This window comes from Rhamphochromis sp. 'chilingali', assembly GCF_963969265.1.
Source record: "Rhamphochromis sp. 'chilingali' genome assembly, chromosome: 14".
Classification (NCBI taxonomy): domain Eukaryota; kingdom Metazoa; phylum Chordata; class Actinopteri; order Cichliformes; family Cichlidae; genus Rhamphochromis; species Rhamphochromis sp. 'chilingali'.
In genome coordinates this window covers 34,779,792-34,803,703 of record NC_137941.1, presented here as the reverse complement: position 1 = coordinate 34,803,703, position 23,912 = coordinate 34,779,792, and the positions used below count along the sequence as shown (strand labels likewise).

Here is a 23,912-nt window from a genome sequence, read left to right as displayed (position 1 = left end):
TTGGGCTAATATCTGGAGTTTGAGGTGATTATGTCTACAGTTTTGTGTTCCCAAACAGTAAAAGGTTAATTTCTATTTCTTCCAGATTTTAAGGTGCAATATCAATACAGTCTACATTTCTCAATTGCAATCAGCTCATCTGCAGTTACTACTTAAGGTGGAGATCCGTCTTTGGTCTCTGCTGGATTGTGGAAGTCACCACAGTAAACAAGACTGGTTTGGGTGTTTGCACAGGTTGTCCTTTTTGGGGGAGGGAGGGTTTCACCAGTAGTTTGGTCTTCTGTTTCCCTCTGTCTCCTTTCTAGCCCACATTTCCTATTATCCCCTGTGTCAGGTATTAATGTTTACTCCGTCTTGTATTACTTGATTAGTTTCTCCTGTTATTTTGCCTCAGCTGTGGCGTTTCCTTAGTCCCCCATCTGAAGCCTTAGTTTGTGTGTACGTTATGTTTCTCACATTTCTGTGTTTCCGTTTGGATTTTCAGACATCGTCTTCTGCCTTTTGCTATATTGATCATGTCATTTACTTTGTCACTTTTCTCCCTTCACATTAATTTCCACTGACTGTAATAAAATTGTGCTAAATTTCAGCCCTTTTCATGTACATGTTAGACTATTTTTATTGCTTGTGATTGCATTTACCAATATTACTTGCTATATCAGTATAAAAGGAAGTTTCATAGTGTTTAGAAAATTTACTTTATTTTTCACGTGGAAACTCCCCGTGACCATTAATTTCACCATTTTTGAATATTAGACTGATGGAAAGACTGAACAAGGAAAAACAGCAGAAAAACAATGCCCCATAAATACTTCTTGAACTATGCAAGTATAATATACAATGTATATTTTACATGGAGCCAAAAAGCAGTCAGATGGGCCAAAACCAACTTCAAATGTTCAGTTTTTCCTTCACTTATGACTTTGAATCCAGTTAAACTTTCTGGGAATTCAAAGTGCTCAAATGTTTGTAAATACAAGATGTCATTAAACATCAACAACCAAACAAATACATTGATCTTAGAAAACACTGGATACATTTGGCCTTATTACACTTAAAAGCATTTATCACTGTCATTAAACTGTTCCTCAAATGATACACAGGCTGTTATCCTGCATGTGTCCGCTGAACAAACACAGCCAAGACTTTTAAAACTGCTAAACACCTGGTTTTCACTGTGGGTCAGTAAACCACAATATACATAACAAATCATCATCAGCCTTAAGACTCAACCATACAGTGTTGTAGATCAACGAGCATGAACAGCATTTCACAGACGGATTTTGATGAGTTGATTAATAAGAAATAAGAGAAGGGGAGGGGACTCTAATTACTAATAACCAGTTTGTTGTTGTAGTAAACATGTAAAAACACATTAAAGTGGAAATGAAACACTAAAGGCTAATCATCACTGTGGAGCCAAGCTCTCAAAAACTGTCAGATTTAACGATGTGTGAAGCTGGATTTAAGAAATCAGTGTGATGCTGTTGGATGCTGGATTCCCAATTGAGCTTCACTAAGAAATGTTTGTGGTGCAGTTGCAGAAAACTGAGTGTGGCTGGGGAAGAATGGACTTTATTACAGTGAAAGGAACTCTTTTGTTGCATGCCAACCAAACTGGAACCAGTTTGTATGTGTGGTGACCTAAACAGGTTCTGTTCATTTCATCCTTCAATGAAATGATGAGTTGCACAAACAGGTTTGTGACTGCTTATTTTACAAAAGTCACTCTTCACAATGAAAAAAAACAAAACAAAAAAAACATTTTGGTAGAAGCAGAAAATCTCCTTACAGCAAAACCAGTTTGACCAGAGAGAATTTATTTGATTCAGTGTGAAGTTCCATCACCGTTACTCCATATCTGCTGTCATGCATTAGGTGGACAACACCATTCAAAGTGAGCTGGGAACTAAAAGGCAGCAGGAAGACTTTTGGCCAAGTCTTCCTCCCTGAAATAAAAAACAGTAACTAGTTTTAAACTAATTAACACCATAGTCTTCATTTATAGATGGAATTTCTATTTCTAAATGTGTTGCTCACTTCTAACCCTAAACCCAAAGACATCAGTGTTTTTTGACCTGATGATACTGTACATATTAATGCACAAAATAATGGGCTCTTACATGTACCCACTACAGGGGAACACTGGACATCCTGTTTCCTTAGCACCAGCACCTGTCAACATCTCTTCATGAAGAAGATCTAAAAGTAGATTATGGGTAATTACATTAAAAAAAAGAAGTCCAGTACATAGATGCATCCTGGATATGTTCACTAGGCTGTGTGTTCCCCACCAATATACGACAGATGAGGAAGAATCATGAGACGAGGGCAGATAAATAAACAGATCCCACAGATTCTGTTTGGCACAATCGAGCCAAGGGAGCAAACATCTAAGCTGATCTGAATGTTGGCTGCTTATCTGCTAATCCATGTCTATTACAGATAAACCGCAATAAAGGAAAGGAAGGAGAGAAACTTCACTCTCATTATTCACGTCAGTTCATGGATATCATGTGGTAGCAGAAGGCCTGACAGAGCCAGTCAAAAATGCAGCGCAGCAGCCGATCGAGATTTCGGGGATCGATTTAAACGGCCTGACTGGCTCATCAGCCAGCTGTAGTCCGTGCTGATAACCTGCACCTGGCTTCAGGTCATTCTGAGCAGAGGTCTGATGCAGCAGAGACATCCCTCAGTCCTGATGGCTCTTGTCCTGAATGAATTTGTATTCATACTGGAAACAAGGGGAGAAGGAGAGCTGTTAGACACAAAACACCACTTAAAGCCCATCTACTTTAATATACCAATATGGACATGATGTATCATTGTAACTCGGCTGGGTGACTTCTTTAATCAGTCGATATACAGTGCTGTGAAAAAGCATTTGCAACCTTTTTTTTTTTTTAGTACATTTAGTACTTTATCATGTTTCATCAAACGAATTTAATATCAGACAAACCCGAGTAAATACAACGTGCACTTTATAATTTTGAGGGATGAAGCTATTCTGGACCTATGTGAAAAGAAAACTGAAGAGCCTGAGAACTCATCCAGGAGGTCCCAAAAGAACCCAGAACAACTTCTAAAGAACTGCAGGCCTCAGTTAAGTTCAGTGTTCATGATTCAACACTAAGAAAGAGACGAGGCAAAAACAGCATCTGTGATTTCCAACACGAAAAGCACTGCTGACCTAAGAGGCTGCGTGCCTAGGGGTTTCATTTTATCAACCTGTGGTCATGAAAGCGATCACAACACTTAAACTGGATGAACTTGGATGAGTGAGCGAACAACATCATGTAAATCAGATGTTTTTGGTCTGTCCATCCACAGCCACTGTCTTTTTTTGATGTTCGAATACCTCAAAAACTATTACAGACAAAAACTTGCCATCAAAATGAATCAGGATCTATAACTTGGGACACATTAAGGTAATTAAGTGCCTGAGTGCTGAGTCGTCAAAATATGAACAGAAAGGTGACGCACTTCTTCATATTCTCTTGAGAGAAGTTCTATTGTCATTCAGCTTTCCTGCTGGATTGAGCAAATATGATAAATTGTACTATTTTTTTCAATTTTTTTTTAAAATGTAGCTCAGTTTGGTAATTGTGGAGTTTATAAATGACACTCAGTCTCCAGTTTAATCTAATTTACACTGAACAAAAATATAAACGCAACACTTTTGTTTTTGCTCCCACTTTTCATGAGCTGAACTCAAACATCTGAAACATACACAAAAGACTCAAATACTGTTCTCATATCTTTATAAATCTGTGTTAGTGAGCACTTTTCCTTTACCAAGATAATCCATTCCCCCTCACAGGTGTGGCATATCATGGTGCTGATTAGACAGCATGAATAATGTACAGGTGTGCCTTAGACTGCCCACAATAAAAGGCCTCTCTGAAATATGCAGTTTGATCAAACAGCACAAAGCTACAGATGTCGCAGCTTTTGAGGGAGCGTGCAATGGGCATGCTGACTGCAGGAATGTCTACCAGAGCTGTTGCCCATGAAATGAATGTTCATTTCTCTGCCATAAGCCGTCTCCAAAGGTGTTTCAGAGAATTTGGCCGTACATCCAACCGGACTCACAACCGCAGACCACGTGTAACCACACCAGCCCAGGACCTCCACATCCAGCATGTTCACCTCCAGGATCGCCTGAGAACAGCTGCAGCAACAATCTGTTTCCATAACCAAAGAATTTCTGCACAAACTGTCAGAAACCATCTCAGGGAGGCTCATCTGCATGCTCGTCGTCATCGGGGTCTGGACCTGACTGCAGCTCATCGTTGTAACCGACTTGGGTGGGCAAACACTCACATTCGATGGAGTTTGGCACATTGGAGAGGTGTTCTGTTCACAGATGAGTCCCGGTTTTCACTGTTTAGGGCAGATGGCAGACAGCGTGTGTGGCATCGTGTGGGTGAGCGGTTTGCTGATGTCAACGTTGTGGATCGAGTGGACCATGGTGGCGGTGGGGTTCTGGTATGGGCAGGTGTATCTCATGGACAACGAACACAGGTGCATTTTATTGATGGCATTTCGAATGCACAGAGGTACCGTGACGAGATCCTGAGGCCCATTGTTGTGCCATTCATCCACGACCATCACCTCGCGTTGCAGCATGATAATGCACGGCCCCATATTGCAAGGATCTGTACACAATTCCTGGAAGCTGAAAACATCCCAGTTCTTGCATGGTCAGCATACTCACCGGACACATTTCAGAGTGGCATTTTATTGTGGGCAGTCTAAGTCTACGTTCACACTGCAGGCGAAAGCGCATCAAATCCGATTTTTTTGACCGTATGCGACCCATCTATCCGATCATGGTGTGACAGTGTGAACGGCACAAATCCGATATTTTCAAATCCGATCTGGGTCACTTTCGTATGTGGTGCTGAATCCGATACATATCTGATGTTTCAGAAAGCGACTGCTGTTTGATGGTCATGTCGCATTAAATCCGTCTTTTACGTCACTGACACAAGACGCTTTGAGGGTTCACAATAGAGCGCGTTTGCTGTCACATTTTATTTGTAGTGTGAACGAGCAGACGAAAAATATTGATTGAGCATTGAGACCTGCAGTGTGAACGTAGTCTAAGGCACACCTGTACATTATTCATGCTGTCTAATCAGCACCATGATATGCCACACCTGTGAGGTGGGATGGATTATCTTGGTAAAGGAAAAGTGCTCACTAACACAGATTTATAAAGATTTGAGAACAATATTTGAGAGTCATGGGTCTTTTGTGTATGTAGAAAAACTTTCAGATGTTTGAGTTCAGCTCATGAAAAATGGGAGCAAAAACAAAAATGTTGCATTTATATTTTTGTTCAGTGTAATAAAAACTATACTAGAACTTTTAACCTTTTTAAATGCATCTTGAAACATTTTACACATATACATACATATATATACATACATACATACATACATATATATATATATATATATATATATATATATATATATATATATATATATATATATATATATATATACATATATATATATATATACATATATATACATACATATATATATATACATATACATATACATATATATATACATATACATATACATATACATATACATATATATATACATATACATATATATATATATATATATATATATATATATATATATATATATATATATATACATATATATACATACATATGTATATATGTATATGTATATGTATATATATGTATATGTATATGTATATGTATATGTATATATATATATATATATGTATATATATATATATGTATGTATGTATATATATGTATATATATATATATATATATATATATATATATACATATACATATACATATACATATACATATATATACATATACATATACATATATACATATATATATATATATATATATATATATATATATATATATATATATATATATATAAAGTTTATGACAGTATTCATCATGGACGTCCAAACGTCTTTTTTTAATGGTTAAACAGATAATAGTTAACAGAAAATATTCTAAAAATGTGCACTGAGATGGACTGAGGTGTTTCCAGTATTACAAAATTCGGCTTGTTACCATAGGGGACTTTTTTCATACTTGAACTGCTACTTAGACACTTTTTCATCTCTCCAAGATTCAGATTTTTTTTTTTTTTTTTAAAGTTAAGAAAGACCTGTTAAAATTTCAGGCTTTTATTTTTAGCTTTTGAGAGAGCCTGGCTCAAGCATTGGCTCAGATTTCAAAGTGCAAAGAATAGCCTGAAAGTGGACAAACCAGTGCTTTTAAATGTTAAACCTATATTTAAAAAAAAATGTCAGTTTTGTTTTTAAAAAAATAAATAAATAATTATGAAGCTTGGTTCATGTTTGTATGTACACTACCAGTCAAAAGTTTGGACACACCTTCTCATTTAATTGTTGTTGTTTTAATCATTTTCACAACTATTTACATTGGATGTCTTCAGTGAGAATCTACAAACTATGAATGAACACATATGTTGTAAACAAAAAGTGAGAAATAACATGATTCATACTTTAAGTCAAGTCAAGTATTTATTTATTGTCATTGTCAAAGAACAATGAAATTGCGTTTGGGGCTTCCATACAACCCGTACGTTAGATTCTTCCTAACAGCCGCCCTTTGCTTTGATTCCTGATGTGACTCTTGGTCTTCCTTTCCTGGGGTGGTCCTCATGTGAGACAGCTTCATTGTAGCGTTTGATGGTTTTTGCGACTGCACTTGGGGACACATTCAACGTTTTAGCAGTTTTCCGACTGACTGACCTTCAGTTCTTAAAGCAATGATGGGCTGTTGTTTCTCTTTACTCAGCTGATTGGTTCTCGCCATAATATGAATTCTAACAGTTGTCAAACAGGCCTGTCAGCTGTGCACCAACCTGACTGCTGCACAACACAACTGATGGTCCCAACGTCATTAAGAAGGCAACAAACTCCACCATGAACCCTGACAGGCTCACCTGTGAGGTGAAACCAGTTAATCGCTGTCAACAAAGCAAAGGGTGGCTAATCTCAGCAATCAAATATATATAACATTTTTCCTTTCCAGTCACCTTTCTCACTCACTATGTATTAACATACCTCTCTGCATTGAATCATACCTGTTATTAACCTCTGTGTCTCTTCCACAGCATGTCTTTATCCTGTCTTCCTTCTCTCACCCCAGCCAATCACAGCAGATGGCCCCGCCCCTCCCCGAGCCTGGTTCTGCTGGAGGTTTCTTCCTGTTAAAAGGGAGTTTTTCTTTCCCACTGTCGCCAAAGTGCTTGCTGATAGGGGGTCATATGATTGTTGGGTTTTTCTCTATATCTATTATTATAGGCTATACTGTACAATATAAAGCGCCTTGAGGCGACTGTCTTCGTGATTTGGCGCTATATAAATAAAATCGAATTGAAAATTGAAATTGAATTTAGAGTTATTTATCATTGTTTCCTTTGCTACATAATTCGATATATTCTGCTTCATATATTTGGTGTCTTCAATGTACAAAGTAGTAAAAATAAAGAAAAACCATTAAATGAGAAAGCGTGTCCAAACATTTGACTGGTACTGTAGATTCAAAATTTGGACCATAAATTCTTTTTGCAAATCAGAGCAGAAAATGTTCTAAAAATTTTGATGAATTGAGAAGCAGTGACTGCTTAGCCTTAATGTAACTGATGTAAATGTAAACTGATTTGTTTCTTACCAAAGCTAGTTGCCGTCCAATGTTTCCCATAGTTATTACTCCTGCAAAGAAGATGCAGGGTAACCACGAGCGAATGTAAAGGAAATCAGGCGACGTGTACCTGGGCAGAGAAAAGGCAAACATCAGAAACTCACTTTAAACTATACACAGCAGAATTAACTGACTGTTTGAATTAACCAAGGTTGCTTTGTCATCATCATCATCATCGTTAATAATGTCCAGTCTCTGGACAAGATCTCTAGTCATTTAGAAAGTGTTATACACTACTGTGCAATACTCTTGAGCCACCTGTTATTTCTTTATATGTTGAGAGGAAAATGGGAGATAGATCTTTGCAGAAACTCTTCTTCAGATGGTGGCTGCCTTTAATTCTGTTCTCTGCTGAGATTAAAACTGGTTCTCAATTCACACCTATAAAGTGCAAACTGTGCCCAGGTCAGAAACAACTTATGCTGCTAACACAACTTTGGCTCTTTGTAAATATCTGCACAAAGAGCATGCTAACGCTAAGCTAGCCAAGAACCAGTGAGACCAGAGCCAGTCAGGCTGCGGCCTCCATTTCTACCTGTTTAAGTAGAATCAATCGTTATTAAGTTTTCTGAGCTTGTTGTCATCTTTGCTTCATGCTGTTGGCTTTGTGTTCATACCTAAATGCTAAGAGAAAGATCATGTGTGTCCTCAATATGATAGGGATTTGTGTTGATGTGTGGGACTGCGGTCTGCGGGTTTATAATATTAAATGATATCTATGAGACAATACGTTTCAGGTCATTTTACAGAGAAACGTAATGTGTACAAGTAGTAACAAATTACTTTCTCCTGGGAGTAAGTAAGGCACTGCGTTAAATTTAAGAAAAGTGTTCTGTGTAATGTGTGTAATACATTATTACTTTGAGCAATGACGCCAACAATGACCACAACAAAGAGTGGAAGTACCTCTAACATGCACAAATAGTTAACCACACAATAGGCAATTAAATTTGGAATTTATCCAGTAGAACAAAGAGTAGATGGACAAATTGAAGGGCAAGACACATTTCCTCACAATCTGTGTCAAGTTGTTGCTAGATTTTTTTCATATTTCTTAATGATATAACTTTCAGTACTGTTCACCTGCTATAGATAGCTTTTAGGCATGCCATTTCTTTGGTTCTGTGCCAAGTTGTCTGTTACACGTCAACACCACACTGGTACGATCTCTAGGTGCCTTTTTATGCTTGAATGACTTAAAGGTCAGTGTTCTGGATTAACAACAAAACAAGAAATCTTTCTCAGATGGTCAGGTTCATGGACCGGCCTGAAAACACCTCTGAAACATATTCAGAACGCTTGAGAAATATCGCTCAAGACCACTTTAAAAGGTACAAGAAAGTCTGTCTCCTTATGGCATATAAAGTGCTAATGGGTGGCTCAAGAATTTTGCACAGTAATACTAGCATTCTGCCCATACTCTAACATTAGTCATTGTGCTGGAGGATATAGCTGTGTGCTGTAAAGGCAGCGTGGCCCTGCTAATATCGTGCCTCATATTAAGTGCGTCAGTTTTCTTTTGCTGGAAGAGATCACTGTGGACCAGTCAATATTCAACTGTTGGAGCTAGAGGAGGGTAACTTACTACATGCTGATATAACTTCTTATTATCAAATACTAAATTATAAACAGGGATTACAGTGTGCTACATTACTCGATTCAATAAGCACAATACAGAAGCCCACCAGACAGAGTTCGCCATAAGTCTGTGCTGGCACACCAGTGCAACTACTTACAAAGTTCACTTGGAGTTCACATTATTGCATTCAGCAGTTTATTTAATGATAAAGTCTGAGTTACCAAATTCATTTGTCATTGTAATGATTTTCTCTCAAATCAGCCTCCACATTGTCTTAATATGCAAACTAGTGTTTGAGTAACTTACTGGAAAACTCCGTTGTAAACCAGGAGCTGGGTGGCCAGCGTACCCAAAAAGGCAATGCAGATTCCCAGACCGAAGCCGCTGCGGGAGCGATCGAATGTCCACCACAGGCCAATGGAAAGAGCTGCCAGAGTCAGAGACAGCTGAACATTGTTGGCAAAATCCACTTTCTGATGCAGGCAGAGGTCAAGGACCAGGCTGAATGCTCTACGATGCACTTACACAATGTACAGCTCCATCATCTACCCAGTAAGTCATTAAACACAAACTTCCTTGAATTAAAAGTTACACTCTGTGCTTTACTTACATCTTGAATGCGTGATTTAAAGTCCACTCTGGTGGTGTACAGAGGAAAATTATTAAACAGAGAAAATACCAACGTTCTAAGGATACAGCACTGGCGTGGTTGATACCCACAAACACAGCCACGCAGCGCATCACGCTAGACCATTCCCGCTTGAACTTGTGTGGTTCACCCAGACGGCTGTCGATGCAGGGGTACAACAGCCCAATCATTGCTGCGAGGGGGGAAAAAAGGAAAAAGAATACTGTGAGGAAAGATAAGGGAAATTATGCATCTGTATAGCACCAATTCAAAACAACAGTAGCCTCGATTTAATATTATCGTAAGACCCTATAATATTTGAGAAAATCCCAACAATCAGATGACCCACTATGGGCACGCTCTTGGCAACAGTAGGAAGGAAAACATCCCTTTCAACAGGAAGAAACTTGTAGCAAAACGAGGTTCAGCGAGGGGCCTGAAAACAACGTAACAATAATAAACAATAAAGAGCCAAAACCACCAGAGACTCATGGAGAGGAATTTGCTTTAAAAGTGTTGCAAATGAGAACAATATGATCCACAAGCATAAACTGTGCAGTGATTTGTGTGCAGGTCACAGTGGTTCGTGTTTGTATGTACACTACCAGTCAAAAGTCTGGACACACCTTCTCAGTTAATGATTTTTCTTTATTTTCATGACTATTTACATGTTGGGGGATTGAATAAATCCCCACCAGTGTCACCAGAAAAGCCTCCAACCATCATGCCTCCTCCTCTATGCTTCATGGTGGGAACCATACATGTAGTCGTGGTTTCTTAGCAGCTATTTGACCAAAAGAGCCTGATCCACACAGTCTTCTCTGAACATGTAGAGATGTGTCTGCTACTGGAGCTCTGTGTGGCATCTATTTGTGCTCTAATCTGAGCTGCTGTTAACTGGAGATTTCTGAGGCTGGTGACTGGGATGTATTTATCCTCAGCAGCAGAGGTGACTCTTGGTCTTCCTTTCGTGGGGCAACAACAACAAAACCCAGTTTGTTCCCATTTCTGTCATTTAATCTGGTAAAAATGCCAACGATAATGGTTCGATAAGTACAACAGCATGCAAAAATAAGTTCATTTCTGAGCGAGCAAGGAAACTCAACCTAGAATTTTTAAAAACAAAACAAAAAGATTATTTTCATTGCAGCACGCATCTACGAAACCACTAACCTAGCTACTACAGCAGCGAAACTATTTCTGCACTTTCAACAGAATGCAGAAGCCGTCCCCTGGGATACAAAGTACTGTGTATTTCAACAACAGGTGGAAATGACAGGCTCCTGTGGGCGACGCTGTGTGTCTGGGGATTAAGACAGCCTCGGGCTGTTGTGCTCTGTGCTGAGCCACTCGGGAGCAGCAGGCATTGCTCTACATTTCCATCGGCAGCATCACACCCAGAAGACAGCATTTCAATAAACCAAAAGCCTGGCGGGTATGTTGTAACCTTCAATGATGTGTGTGCGTGCACAGTTATCGTCATGTTAAAAGTGCCCTGAGGCAACCGTTGTTGTGATTTGTTTCTGTATAAATAAAACTGAATTGTATAGTGTGCATAATTTTTCTAAAAATGCCACGTAGCACTAACAAGTATGCTTTTATATAAATGGTAAATGGACTGATGCTCAAAGCGCTCTTTACAACATGCCACATTCACCCAATCACACCCATTCTCACAAGCACTTTCTCTGTACTTAGTGCTTTCTAACTACAGTCACACACATTCACACTCCGATGGATGCATCAGAGAGCAACTCGGAGTTATTATCTTGCAGCCACCCCTATAAAAATCACAAATTTATTGTGAAAATGATTATTTGTTTGACTCAGCAGTGTTGAAGCAGGAGCATTACTGTCCTATTGAAATGTTTCCCAAACTGCTGCTCAGTCATGAACACTGACACATGTTAGTGGGAGCAGCTGTGTCTGCAGGATCAAGTCAGCTACAGGAAGCCAGTTTGTATCAATACGGGTGCAAATTAAGATCAATATACATTTTTAGTATTGATTAATATCTGAATATGGATTTGCATTTATTTTTTGACAACCCCAATTCAAAGTCAAGTACACTGCATTTCATCATACTAACAGTTAGTGCATGTGTCTGAAAGGTTTTTTGATTGGCCAGAACCAGTGACTCAGGGACCTTCTGTCTTTAGATCAATAAATACATTTCGATGTCATATTAGTTTGATAACCTTCACTATCAAAGAGACACTTTAAAATCTCTGTGCAGATGCAAAACATTGGGGCCCTATAACAAAAGTGACACAGCATCAGTTAGGCTGTCAACATTACTAGCGGGTGTAAATATCTAACATTTTACCACCTGTGAGTATTTATCAGCATGTATCTCTGAAACAGAATGGCTACAAAGCTTGGCATGCAACTCTGAGTCCTATTTGTGTTTGTACAAATCAATGAAATAATAAAAAAAAAAAAAAAAAAAAAAACACACACACACAAACTTAATTAAAAATAGTAAAAATAAAAAATGTGCGTATACCTAGTATTCGCACATATGTATAGATTTGAGACTCTCAGACCTTCATGAGTTAACATATTTTCAGTTTTTGCTGAATTCTACCTTTAAATTTATGTGGAACACCGTTTTAACATTCAGAAAATGCATAAACTGTGTGTCTTAATTGTATAATAAACTGAATACCATCATGCACCTGGTGAGTGCTCACAAAATATTCTGCTTATTACTGTGTAACTTGCTCATTTTAAGTGTGCTGCTTGGTGTCGTTTTCAGCTAACAACATGGAGATTTTAGCTCAGTACCATCGCAGAACCGTCTAGAGGACAGCTCTTGCTAGCATTGTAGAAGATGAGCAAGCATAAACAGAGCATAGACAAGTGCCACTTTGGACCACGGTGTGTCTGTGAGCTGTACAGAGTGTGTATTTCCCAAGGAGAAAAAAAAGTGTATGATAAGTGCACTCTGACATGTAGAAAGATGTAAGAAAGACGGGACAGGAGAGGTAAGGCCTGCTCAGTGGTGTCTGATAAACTGGAAATCATGGTAGATGTAGTGCAGGCTAAACAGGTTACCTTAAAGTATTGTTGTGAAATGTACAGGGATGCACTATGTTGGACTGTTGCAGGCACGGCTGATGTGGTAACGGGCAATGTTAGGCTATATCAAGGACAGCAGACATCAATTTAAATTTAAGGCCAGGACTGGTACTCGTGCCTAAGTACCTAAGCTGATCTGTCTGCTTAGAGCTTCTACAATTCAGTTAAATCTGCAAAAAAAAAAAAAAAAGGTAAGTCTCAGAGCAACAGCAGTGCCTCTTTCCCTCTTGATTACCATAAAAACATTAAGGATGTTCTTTGTTTCTTACTCTGCATTTTAGCTTAAATTTTGTTAAATAAATAATGACACAATAAGTCATTTGTTGTTGTTTATCTGAGCTTAGATTTGCCTTCTCTCTCTTTGTTTTCCTCGAGCGTTATGGAAGTAAACAAAAGGACCCAAGACAAAGTGGTGTCCACAAGACCATACATTATTACAAAGTTCAAACTGGTTGATGAACACAGCTCCTGAAGTGTTTCCCAGTCATAATGAAAAACTGATAGCACTGTGCACAAAAGCAGAAGTTTATTGCTAAGGACTCGAAGCTTTCGTCGAAGCGGCTATCCTAGAGCGCAAGCTAGCCTAGGTAAATACCACTTCAGTTGCAAGTATCACTTCTAGCTACACCCTACATCACAGAGTTGGAGAACATCGAGAATTACTTACAGCAATGATAAACAAAGACGTTAAAATCATTTTCAACTCCAGAGTGAGCAACTGGAGATGGGCAAAGAGACACAGGCAGCACCGGGGCAGGAGGTTCACAACCTCTTGTCTAGCTACATTTTGTGGTTTCCATCTGAACTTTTTCTTTTGCTTTTTATCTCGCCTGCCACTTAAAATACATTTTTTTGAACCTCATTTTGAAAAGGGAAACGTTTCACACACCTGCGGCTGTCCCACAGCAGAGCGGCACCCACCAGGCCGAAGAGAAGATACTGGTTATGACATCAGGGGGAAACAGGGTGATGTTCCTCTGTACCTGAAGTAAGTTAAGCACCAGGGCCAGGAAGACGCCCACAGAGAACAACATGGCCCCTCGGATCAACAGGTTGGTCGTCCTGCAGAGCAAAATAAAAGGCGTCAGGATGCTGGTCTGGATTGGTATTTAGGTGCTATTGTGTTTTCTAGTCTTCTTGACCACTCAAAGATCTTTTTTCTCTGTACTTTAAGCACTTCATTCACACACTCACACTCTCTTGGACCAGAATTGTACCAGTGATGAATTGGGCTTCACCTTGCTCACGAATACTTTTAAAAGTATACTGAAGGAGCTGGGACAGACCATTAGTGGACAACTTGGCTACCTTGTTACCCAGGTCACACCCAGATTACCTGCATACAGTGTTGAGTTTTAGCAGGATAACTTAGCCTCAGATTACAGTTTCTGTGCTACAATGTTCAATGAATAAAAGACTAATGAAAGATTTACCTTACTATGTAACATACAGCAAAGACAGTAAAAATGGCACTATGGGAGTTTGTTGTTCTTCTTATGGAGACCTTCTGTAGCACACAGAGCTAACCTGTTGGTGATAGCTGAGATGTATGGTCCACGAGAATGCTGCATCTCTCCAGACCTCGACCACTGCTGCTGGTCGCCGGTCACTGTTCTTCCGCTCATCGTCGTCAAGGTTAGAGACATTCGTAAGACTAATTCAGGAAATTACAGATGGTGTCTGACATCTTTAAACATTAGTGTGGTCAATGTCCTCCACTGACATCCCAAACCACGCTGAAAAACAAGAACAGGCAAAACAAAAAAAAAATTATTAGGCTGATTTCTGTTTCAATCAGAACATCATAAAAAGGTAGGTTAGCTGGGTGCTACATGTAATGGGTGACCTAATGGTTTTACATAGTAAGTTTTAGAACATTTTTTTAAACCTAAAGGATTTATGGTGTAAGATATTATATACACAGCTTCTAACGTTAAAACTTTCTGTATCTTTCAGAACTAAAAGTCAGAGTGTATGTTCAGAAAAGTCTACATACTCCATGTTTGTTTGTAATTACAACACAAGCCACCCAACTATACTCCATGATCAGCAATTCCTGTAATCTGTGCTCATTCATGTAGTCTTGTACCATCAGTAACCGTGCATAGAGGTGACTGTAAAACCATGACCTGTATATAGATAGAATGAGTGGTTGACTGCATGTATACAACCTGTGCAACTTGAATTCATGTATCTAAAACTAATACACTATTATGTAACCACCATCCATGTATGCATGTGGATATTTGGTTACTGGCTGTTAAACTGTGTCGAGCATGTTCATTTCTCCTCTGAGGCAAAGAGCCGAGGTGATTATTAGAACAGTGATGACTTTAGGTCTTTGCTTCACTATCAGCAGGAACAGGAAGATGTTACTGGTGGGTTTTACTGGTGGAGAGCTGGTGACCACAGAAAAGGGATCATATTACATTTGGATACAATTCAGGAACAGTTTAAAAAAATTAAAAAAAAAAAAGGAGGGGGAGGGGCTTCCAAAGGATGCACTCTCTGAGAGCGACTCCTGCACAAGAATCCAAACCACTATTTGTGAAACCCTCTGACGAGGGAAATGACTCCAGAAACACCAAAACCACGTTCCCCAAGTCTGGTACAAAGCCACAGACCGAACAGCAGCTACACCATCGCCATGATTTCCTCCATTGTTGTGTCGCATTTGTTTCTCAGATAGAAATGATGCCACGGGACTTTAAGCCGCGTTGCTATAACGACTTCACACACATTTAGTTGGCAATCAGTTGTAATGGAAAATGACTGAAACCGAGCAGAGTCGAGTCATGCCGAGTGGGTACCAGTGGAAAAGAGACAAATGAGTCTGCATCCACCTAAAGCATCAAAATCAAGTCTCACATAGGGAGACTGACAGATGCAGCACCTGCAAACATAGATACTTCACTTTTTTTTAAACTTAACTTGCTTCATGGCTTTCAAGCTGTCCTGAAAGGCTAGGTCAATTTTACTAGCATTACCATTCAAGCACTTTATTATGGTTGCTAATACTAGCACTGCACAAAATGCAAGCACAAAGGAGTGCCAGTACACTTGTGAGGAAAAGTAACTGATTTAATTAATTGAACTGAATTAAAGATTAATTCTTGCTCTTGCTTTTTTAAATGCTCCAAAGTAGCAGCTGCTGTCGTATTCAACTACAGATAGATTGTTGTGGGTTGGCTCTATAGTAGCCTGTATGTACAACTACAATCAGAATCCATTATTATATAGACCTATAGTACTAATGGCATCAAGTCTTGGGGATCGTCAAGATGTTTTCTGGCAAAACTGAGATGAGCCTGTTCCTGTGCTCAGCAAGGATTTTCATCTTGGAACTGCCATGCAGGCCATTTTGCCCAGTCTCTTTATGGTGGAGTCATGAACACTGACCTTAAGTGAGGCAAGTGAAGCCTACAGTTCTTTGAATCTTGTTCTGGGGTCTTTTGGATGAGTCGTCATTACCACTCTGGGGGTAACTTAATGGCTCTCACTGTGGTTCGTGGAAGTCAAATAAATTCAAATTCAAATTTTATTTGTCACGTACACAGTACGATATGTAGTGAAATGCTTGGACAACTGCTCGTGACCTAAAGAGAACAAAAAAGGAAAAGGCTATGAATAAGATAGGAAATAAATATGAAAAATTAAAAAGGGTAAATTTAACTAGGAAGGAATAAAATATAAATTAAGGTTAAAAATGAAATAACTGTACAACACAAATTAGAATGAAGGGTAAATTTAACTGGGAAGAATAAGATAAAGATAAATATATAAATTAAAGTTGAAAATAAAATAACTGTACAACAAAATACACAATACACAATATAGAACTATATAAGAATGTATGAAGAAATCTAAATATAAATAAATATATACACAATAACAGCAGCTGTACAAGTATTAACCGGAAATGAAGAATATAGTGACCAGTGTTGTGCAAAACCAAAGTCCAGAAAGTCCAGTGTGTGTGTAAGAACTGTATGTGTGGGTCAGTACTGTGTGGTGGTGTGATTGAGAGACTGTATAGCCTGCGGGAAGAAGCTCCTCCTCAGTCTCTCTGTATTGGTCTTCAGGGAGCGGAATCGCTTTCCTGACCTCAGCTTTATGACTGTCTTTGTAATATTTTGGCTGAGGGCTCTCAATCACTTTTACCGATTTTCCAAAGAGGTGATCCACCACAGCTAATTTACATTATAACGGGGAGGAGGCAATAACTTTTTCACACAGGGCCATTTAGGTTTGGCCTTTTTTTCCCCCTAAATAATAAACACATTCACTTAAAAACTGCTTTTTGTGTTTACTTGTGTTATCTTTGTCTAATATTTAAATTTGTTTGATTACCTGAAATATTTAAGTGTGACAAAACATACAAAAAAAACTAAACAAACACAGGAAATCAGGAAGGGGACAAATACTTTTACATATCACTGTAGCAGATGTATCAGCAGCTATATTAACCAATGCTGAATATAATGCTGTGATGCTGCTACGTTTTTCAATCTACAGACAGTTTGAGCAGATGAATGGTGAGCTTGCGCTGGATAATTAACTGTACTGATTTGACTACTGAAACCTTTAGCGTCTTTTATGCAAGGCTGAATCGGGGGAGCCAGTAGATCACGTGTGCCCCTCGTTCACTCATACCACGTATCTTTAAAGCTTTATTTTTAGCAGGCGCCAGGGCTGCCGCAGCATTTTGCCCTCGTTAGACCGATTAACACAGCCCCCATTTACCGGTCCTTTACTACCTGGTGGCGACCAAAACATGTCAAAGAAACAACTAAACACCCAATTAAATAGTAACAGTAGAAAACACGCAGCTGCCGAGGTAACGTAGGTTAGCTTAACGTGAAGTTCGTTGTGTGTACGTAAGCACTGAATAGTTAGCTAAAACGAACGTGTCGTGATAGCACACTGGCTAAGGTCCAAGCTCTTACCTTATGCCGACAAACACCTTGTTCTTACACATTTATTCATTTCAATGGCTTTTGCTCGTCGTGTAACACTGAACTGAAACAGACGAAAAGCTAGAGTTTTCTCTCCCTATTGTGACTACTTCCGGCTGAACGGCTAGCCGTTCGCGTTTAAAGGCATGACGTAACCGCGTCGCAAAAAATGACGCGTCATGTGATTGGATGTGTGCGGAACGTTAACCCAATCGCTCTGGACTATAAAAGAATGCCAGCGATGTTGTAATTGTGCAGAAGCAGAGACAGATGAGAGACAGGATCTATTGGATAATTCTTCTGTAGAAATAGTTTCAACTGTTGATTGTTTTTATATATAGTTTTTAATTCACAGTCGCTTCATGCGAAATGTTTATGCCTCAATAACTAGGAAAGGGACAATGGCCATGTTTAATTTAGTGAGCAATTAAATTTATCTTTTGTAGCTTAATACAACAGCCCCAATACCCAGCTCAGCGTTGTACTCTAGTTTTTATCCACTCAAAAGAATCCTCACATATACACGTACACTTAATTTTGTATTTATTTATTTTATTGATTTGTTTTGTGGTGTGATTGGCTTACAGTAATGAAAAAGTGAGAAAGTCACCATGCGCTATGGATTACTCTTAATCCTCATTTATGCTATTTTGTAATCAGCATACTGAGACCTGCAACTCATGATGGTGTTTTGGGGATTATACCTAGGTACACAATGGTTTTAACAGAAAGAGGCTTGCCATGCTCTCTTGTCAACTATAGCACTTAACTCTATCTGTTAACTGGAGTCTACATGCTATGGATCTTTAAAAAAATACCTGTAGAAAGCTTAACGCTGAAAAAATGTTGAACTGAGGGAAATTGTTTGTTAATATATTTACTAAAATCCTGGAATAAACTCAAATTAGAATTAAACACGAGTCCTATATGATAAACTGGACTGTACTACACTAAGCAGTAATTGGTAGTGCTCACGTGGTTGAAAAGAGTGCTGTACCTTCACTGAGTCCAGCAAAGTTGTGTCCTCTATCATTTCTAGATATTTTGGGAGGTTTATTTATTTATTTGTGGTATAAATTTAATCATCCTTTTGGGTCTTCACTGAGCTCCTTGGAGTGTCAGAGTCCAGCATGTGCTATTTAACAAATCCTTTTAATGTTTTGTAACTATGCGTGTAATGTTATTAATAAACTTTATTTATTTGCACATTTGTTTTTATGTGGAAACAGTTCGCAGAATATTCAAAGGATGGTTTAAATGAAAACATTTAAGTTACACAACATGCACACTAATGATTTTTAAAACTCAGCTAATTGCCTCAAAGACAGACAATCGTCTGAGACGTCTTGGAGGGAGGTTCAGAAGGTGAGAGGGGTGTACAACGTCTCCAGACCCATAATGCATCTAACCAGCTCCTGGAAGACACTAGTCAAGTGCACCATGAGAAAAACACAATCTGAACCAAATGTGCTTCAATCCATTTGCAGTCCTTTTATAGAAAAAATGTCTCACCATGCTTAAGCACTTTTCTCCATTGCCACAGGCGCTATGAGCATAAAAGACCTGCTCCAGTCACATGCAATATGGCCCAGAGTCTCAGCCTCTTATGTGGCATTAATTCCAGTTTCTGCCCCTCATTTGCCTTGAAGTTCCACATTGGTGTAGCCTCAAGCTCAGGATTGACACCTATCCCCACTCCCCCACATGTCCTCCATCTCAACGAGCATTTCAAGAGCCCACTCAGTGGACAGCTGATTTGCCACCTGACCAAGTGCCACTAATGTCTTCTCCTATGTTTTCACATGAATTACACCACACCATGATCTCATCATGTGCAATTAACCTCCATTAATCACTACTGAGATCTCAGCCCTTTCTTACAAGAAACAAAGAGCATTATGTAGGATGAAGGATAGTTAAAAAGTTGAAAAAAGTATTCATTTCTTTAAGTATACTGCAAAAAAATTAATCTGCGAAAATCTGACTGTAACAAAATCAAATCAGTATTAGCAACAAAAATCCAAATGTGTCTTTACACGAATACATTAAGCGCGGATTGAATCTATATTTGTTCTAAACACACGCATTTCCTTTAACAAGCTGCAGCACGTAAGCCAGGTTAATCTTCTTAGATTCATTCACACATTAAACTGATCGAACTGAAAAATCCCACCGAAACAGGCACAACATCGCAGGAATTTACTGGAAAACACAAAACAAGCATGGCCACCTCGGCTGGTAAGAATCACGAGTGATGCTTGCTGCTTTACACTTTGTTAAAAAATGTGAGGAGGTGCTGCTTGCCCGGCAGTTTTATGGAAGACCAAACTAAATAGAAATGATCCTCTTCAACTTCCACCAACTATGTTATTGAATATTAAAAGGTAAACAGTCACACTACTATGTTTACTGCTGCCTTAAGTTGTGAAATAACCGGATGTGATGGTTTATTACAGTAATATGTAACTGTGAAATATACATTTTAGAAATATAAAATATAAATAAATAAACAGATAAATAGCTGGTTTCATTTGAAGATACATTTGTAAGTGATAAATGAAACTGATCACACACTCCAGTGAACAAATATATATATATATTATTATTGTGTATAAAAACAGCCGTGACTCCTAAACATTAATGCTGTACTACTGAAGGTCTCATTATTATACTTAAATACACGCAAAGACATAAATGTGAGTTACAGCTAATATTTCTCTGTTATTTCTTTAAAACACTCCTAAAGATCAAAAGCAGCAATTTCTTAGTCGAGCCCTGAATACGTTCTCAGTTTGCTGAAGCAACAGTACAGCTCTAAAAAGTCTCAGATAATAATAATAATAATAATAATTATTATTATTATTATTATTATTATTATTATTATTATTATTATTATTATTATTATTATTTAGACCATTTTTATGTAAATTTAAAACAATGCTTTTTCAAAGCAGGACAACACATCTTTATTTATTTACTTCATACTTTGTACAATATTGAGTGAAACTGAGTTAAAAGTACTTACATTGTGTGTGTGCTTACCATCAGGTCATGACACATATCAGGTTTGCAGTCACCATTAGAAGTACTAGAATCCATTCATTGCTTATCTTTTGATAATATTATATTGCATTATTATTCACAATGATACAAATACAATTAGAATTGACTTCTGTCTGATATCTTCAATCCTCAGAAAACCCTCAGGCCTACAGAGTGTGCTCCTCACATGGCTGCAGCGCACTGTTCTTTAGCCCATGCTGCTACACTGATCTTTATGTGTGTTTTTTATCCACTAAGATGACTCAGCAGGTTCTGTGCTGGACTATCGGAGAGTCCTAAGGGACACTCACTTAACTCTAATAATTAGATTGATAAAGGGAAGTAAGAGGAGGATATAGGGAGCTTTAAATTAGCTGTCAAGAGCTACTTGGAGGCCCCGTTACACAGCCGAACAGGCAGGATACAATTCATCATCCTGCCTGTGCCGAGCGCTGAGGACCTTTTCATGATTAGTCCTCTGTCGGCTCATTCACTTTAAATGTGAGTGATCGTGTGTGTGGTGTTGATTGTGGATGGTGATGGAGAGGTGGGGCTGGGCCTTGATCATAACAGTCATCCCCATTGGACCATTGCAAGTCCCATCTCAAAAATAATAGGCCTTGTGACCTCTCTGTTGTCTAGAATTAACCTCTAACCCCCTCCCTGTCTGTGCCATCTGCCAATCCCAGGACAGCCATCATGAAAAGGGAGAGGCTGTTTGGCGAGCGTGTTCACCAACTGCACGTGTGAAGGATTCAAATGGGAAACAAGAAAATGGCCTCTGCTCTAGTTTTCAGAGTATATACGTCACAAGTTTGGGGACACAATAAAGAATGAACAACAAAAATTCTTGCATGTTCAGTGTGAGTTTATTTAGTCCGAGAGAGATTAAACATGTACAAAACTGTGATTTTTTTTTTAACATCAGGGAAAATATTTCAAAATTTAAAAAACAAAACAAAAAAGAGTTATGGCTAGACAATACATATACAATGTGCATGCTGTTCAGGGTTTGGTTTCTGTGCTTGGCATGATTCTGAATGTGCATTACCTTAGCTCTGTATGGTGGAGAAATACTCAGCTCTGGGAAGAAGAAATCACTGCTACCTCCCCGGTTCACGTAGTCTGACATTTACCAACAATGAAACATCTAATGAGCAAACAACAGTGTAAAAAATCCAAAATCACAGAGTTAAATGATCCCTAATGGATGGAGCTGACACCTGTACATGATGACATTTATATGGCTGAGAATCACATCAGGAGCAAATGAGACACAGAACAAGGAGCTTTTCTGTTCCTGCAGCAGCAGGCAGAGAAATCTTCAATGTCCATCCAATGGAACCAGAGCCCTGATTTGTGGTGCATCATTGTCTGTGCACATTCTTGGAACTATGAGGAGGAAATGCTAATGTCCTGTTGCTGGCGGCACCATGAAAGCAATGCCAGCATGTGTGTGGCATACTGAATGATAATGACAAAGTGTACCATATCCCCCGTGAGCAAGCCTGCAGAACAATGATTACAGATTGGCCAGTGTGTCCTTAGGATCACAAGGGAGCCTGGTTCTAATGCTAATCAGTGCTGCTGCCCGCTGAAACATATCTGTGCTTGCAGGACATGAGGAAATAAGCTGGAATATCCAGCTTAGACTATAATTTTACCATGGCGCTGTTTATTTTTTATATTTTAACCCACAGGAATTTACAAAGGCAGGTTTAACCTATTGCACCACCTGCTGGTCTCAAGTTGGTAAATAGTGATACAAGACTATTTTTGTTCTTCAAGCAATTATCCACCATGTTGCGTTAAACATTGATGTATGAGCTTCGCTGCATTCTTCATTATTCAATTTATTTCACAGGGTCTGTTAAAAAGGCCTCATCTCCTTCTTGTTAGGGGGGAACGAGCTAATCCAGCCTAAGGAGGGATTCACCTGCTGGTTCGGGTTTTACCAGTCTCCCTATGCCATTCACCTCCATCAGCTAACCTGCAACCCCTCCACGCCACCACCACAACCAACGGCCCTCTTGGAATATACTCTATTTTCATTCCAGGGAGCGAAACAAGAAGGAGAGCTGAGGCACAGCAATGCTCAGCTGCACACTCAATGTAGCTTAATGGAAGGGAGGAGAGTCTGAGTTGAGGCTGTCTCTGATTGGCTGGCCCCGAGATGTGCAGCTTCTCCGCAGCACAACCTGTCACAGTTAATCAGGACCCATCTCTTAACAGCCAGCCGGGGCTATTGAAGAGGTGAGCCTATTTCTATTCAGGACGAAACAGATGATAAATCATTTGTACATAATTAGTGCTCAGCAAGGTTATAACTGACACGTATTTTCATCTTAATTAGGAGGGAAATTTGTTCCATTAATTTAATTTGGTGCGCATGGGTGCCTCTGCACCTAACTAAGTTAATCTTACACCTGTCAGGGTGGGAATGGAGTTGGGCTTTAGATTACAGGGAAATGGGAAAGAGTGCTCTATCAGATTGTTTCATGCTGCTGTATCATGAGGTAGACTCAAACTGCAGCTGCACATCTCCTGCTAAAAGCAGGACAAAGCCACACGCAGTCTGAGGCACTCAGCAGTAATTAGTCTTATCTAAGAAAGCCCTTTTTTTCTGTAACATTTCACAGCCATCCCACCACCCTGCAAAAGACAATAAGCTGGCATTGCATCGTCAGTGCTCGGTCTGATAGGCATACACACTTCTTCGTCCCTGAACAAATATTTAAGCAGATCTCACAAATTGGTGCTATGGAGAAAATCACATTCCATCATGGGACCCGTTTCCATTCAAAAGCCCACATCTCTGATTTACAGCCACAGGAGCTTTCAGTAAGTCCAAGGCCTGGGTCTCTTTTCATCGCT

The 23,912-nt window shown here is 39.0% G+C and overlaps 1 protein-coding gene across 3 annotated transcripts; it reads right to left on the bottom strand.

The window, feature by feature from the left end:
• Positions 1-898: 898 nt before the first annotated feature.
• On the bottom strand, positions 899-18,131 carry insig2 (insulin induced gene 2). Of its 3 annotated transcripts, XR_013974052.1 has the most exons (9): positions 17,988-18,131; positions 16,441-16,637; positions 14,569-14,777; positions 13,931-14,103; positions 10,029-10,153; positions 9,639-9,805; positions 7,724-7,823; positions 7,134-7,256; positions 899-2,734 (listed from the first exon to the last, which is right to left on the bottom strand). XR_013974052.1 is itself a non-coding variant. In XM_080902627.1 (8 exons), exons 3-8 carry the CDS (start codon positions 14,685-14,687, stop codon positions 2,693-2,695), a joined length of 726 nt encoding a protein of 241 aa, XP_080758753.1. In that variant the 5' UTR covers positions 14,688-14,777; positions 16,441-16,637; positions 17,988-18,131; the 3' UTR covers positions 899-2,692. The 3 variants fall into 3 exon arrangements, 1 of the variants encoding a protein (XP_080758753.1); XR_013974053.1 differs by lacking the exon at positions 16,441-16,637; XM_080902627.1 differs by lacking the exon at positions 7,134-7,256.
• Positions 18,132-23,912: the final 5,781 nt, after the last annotated feature.

What these genes read in the sequence shown, in the direction of transcription:
- insig2 (XM_080902627.1), bottom strand. Translation starts at nt 14,687, where the DNA reads ATGTCTCTAACCTTGACGACGATGAGCGGAAGAACAGTGACCGGCGAC. An exon ending in ATCTCAGCTATCACCAACAG is followed by an intron (nt 14,104 to 14,568) that starts GTTAGCTCTGTG and finishes TTTGCTCTGCAG; the next exon opens with GACGACCAACCTGTTGATCC. An exon ending in TTGGACGGCAACTAGCTTTG is followed by an intron (nt 2,735 to 7,723) that starts GTAAGAAACAAA and finishes CCTTGTTTCCAG; the next exon opens with TATGAATACAAATTCATTCA.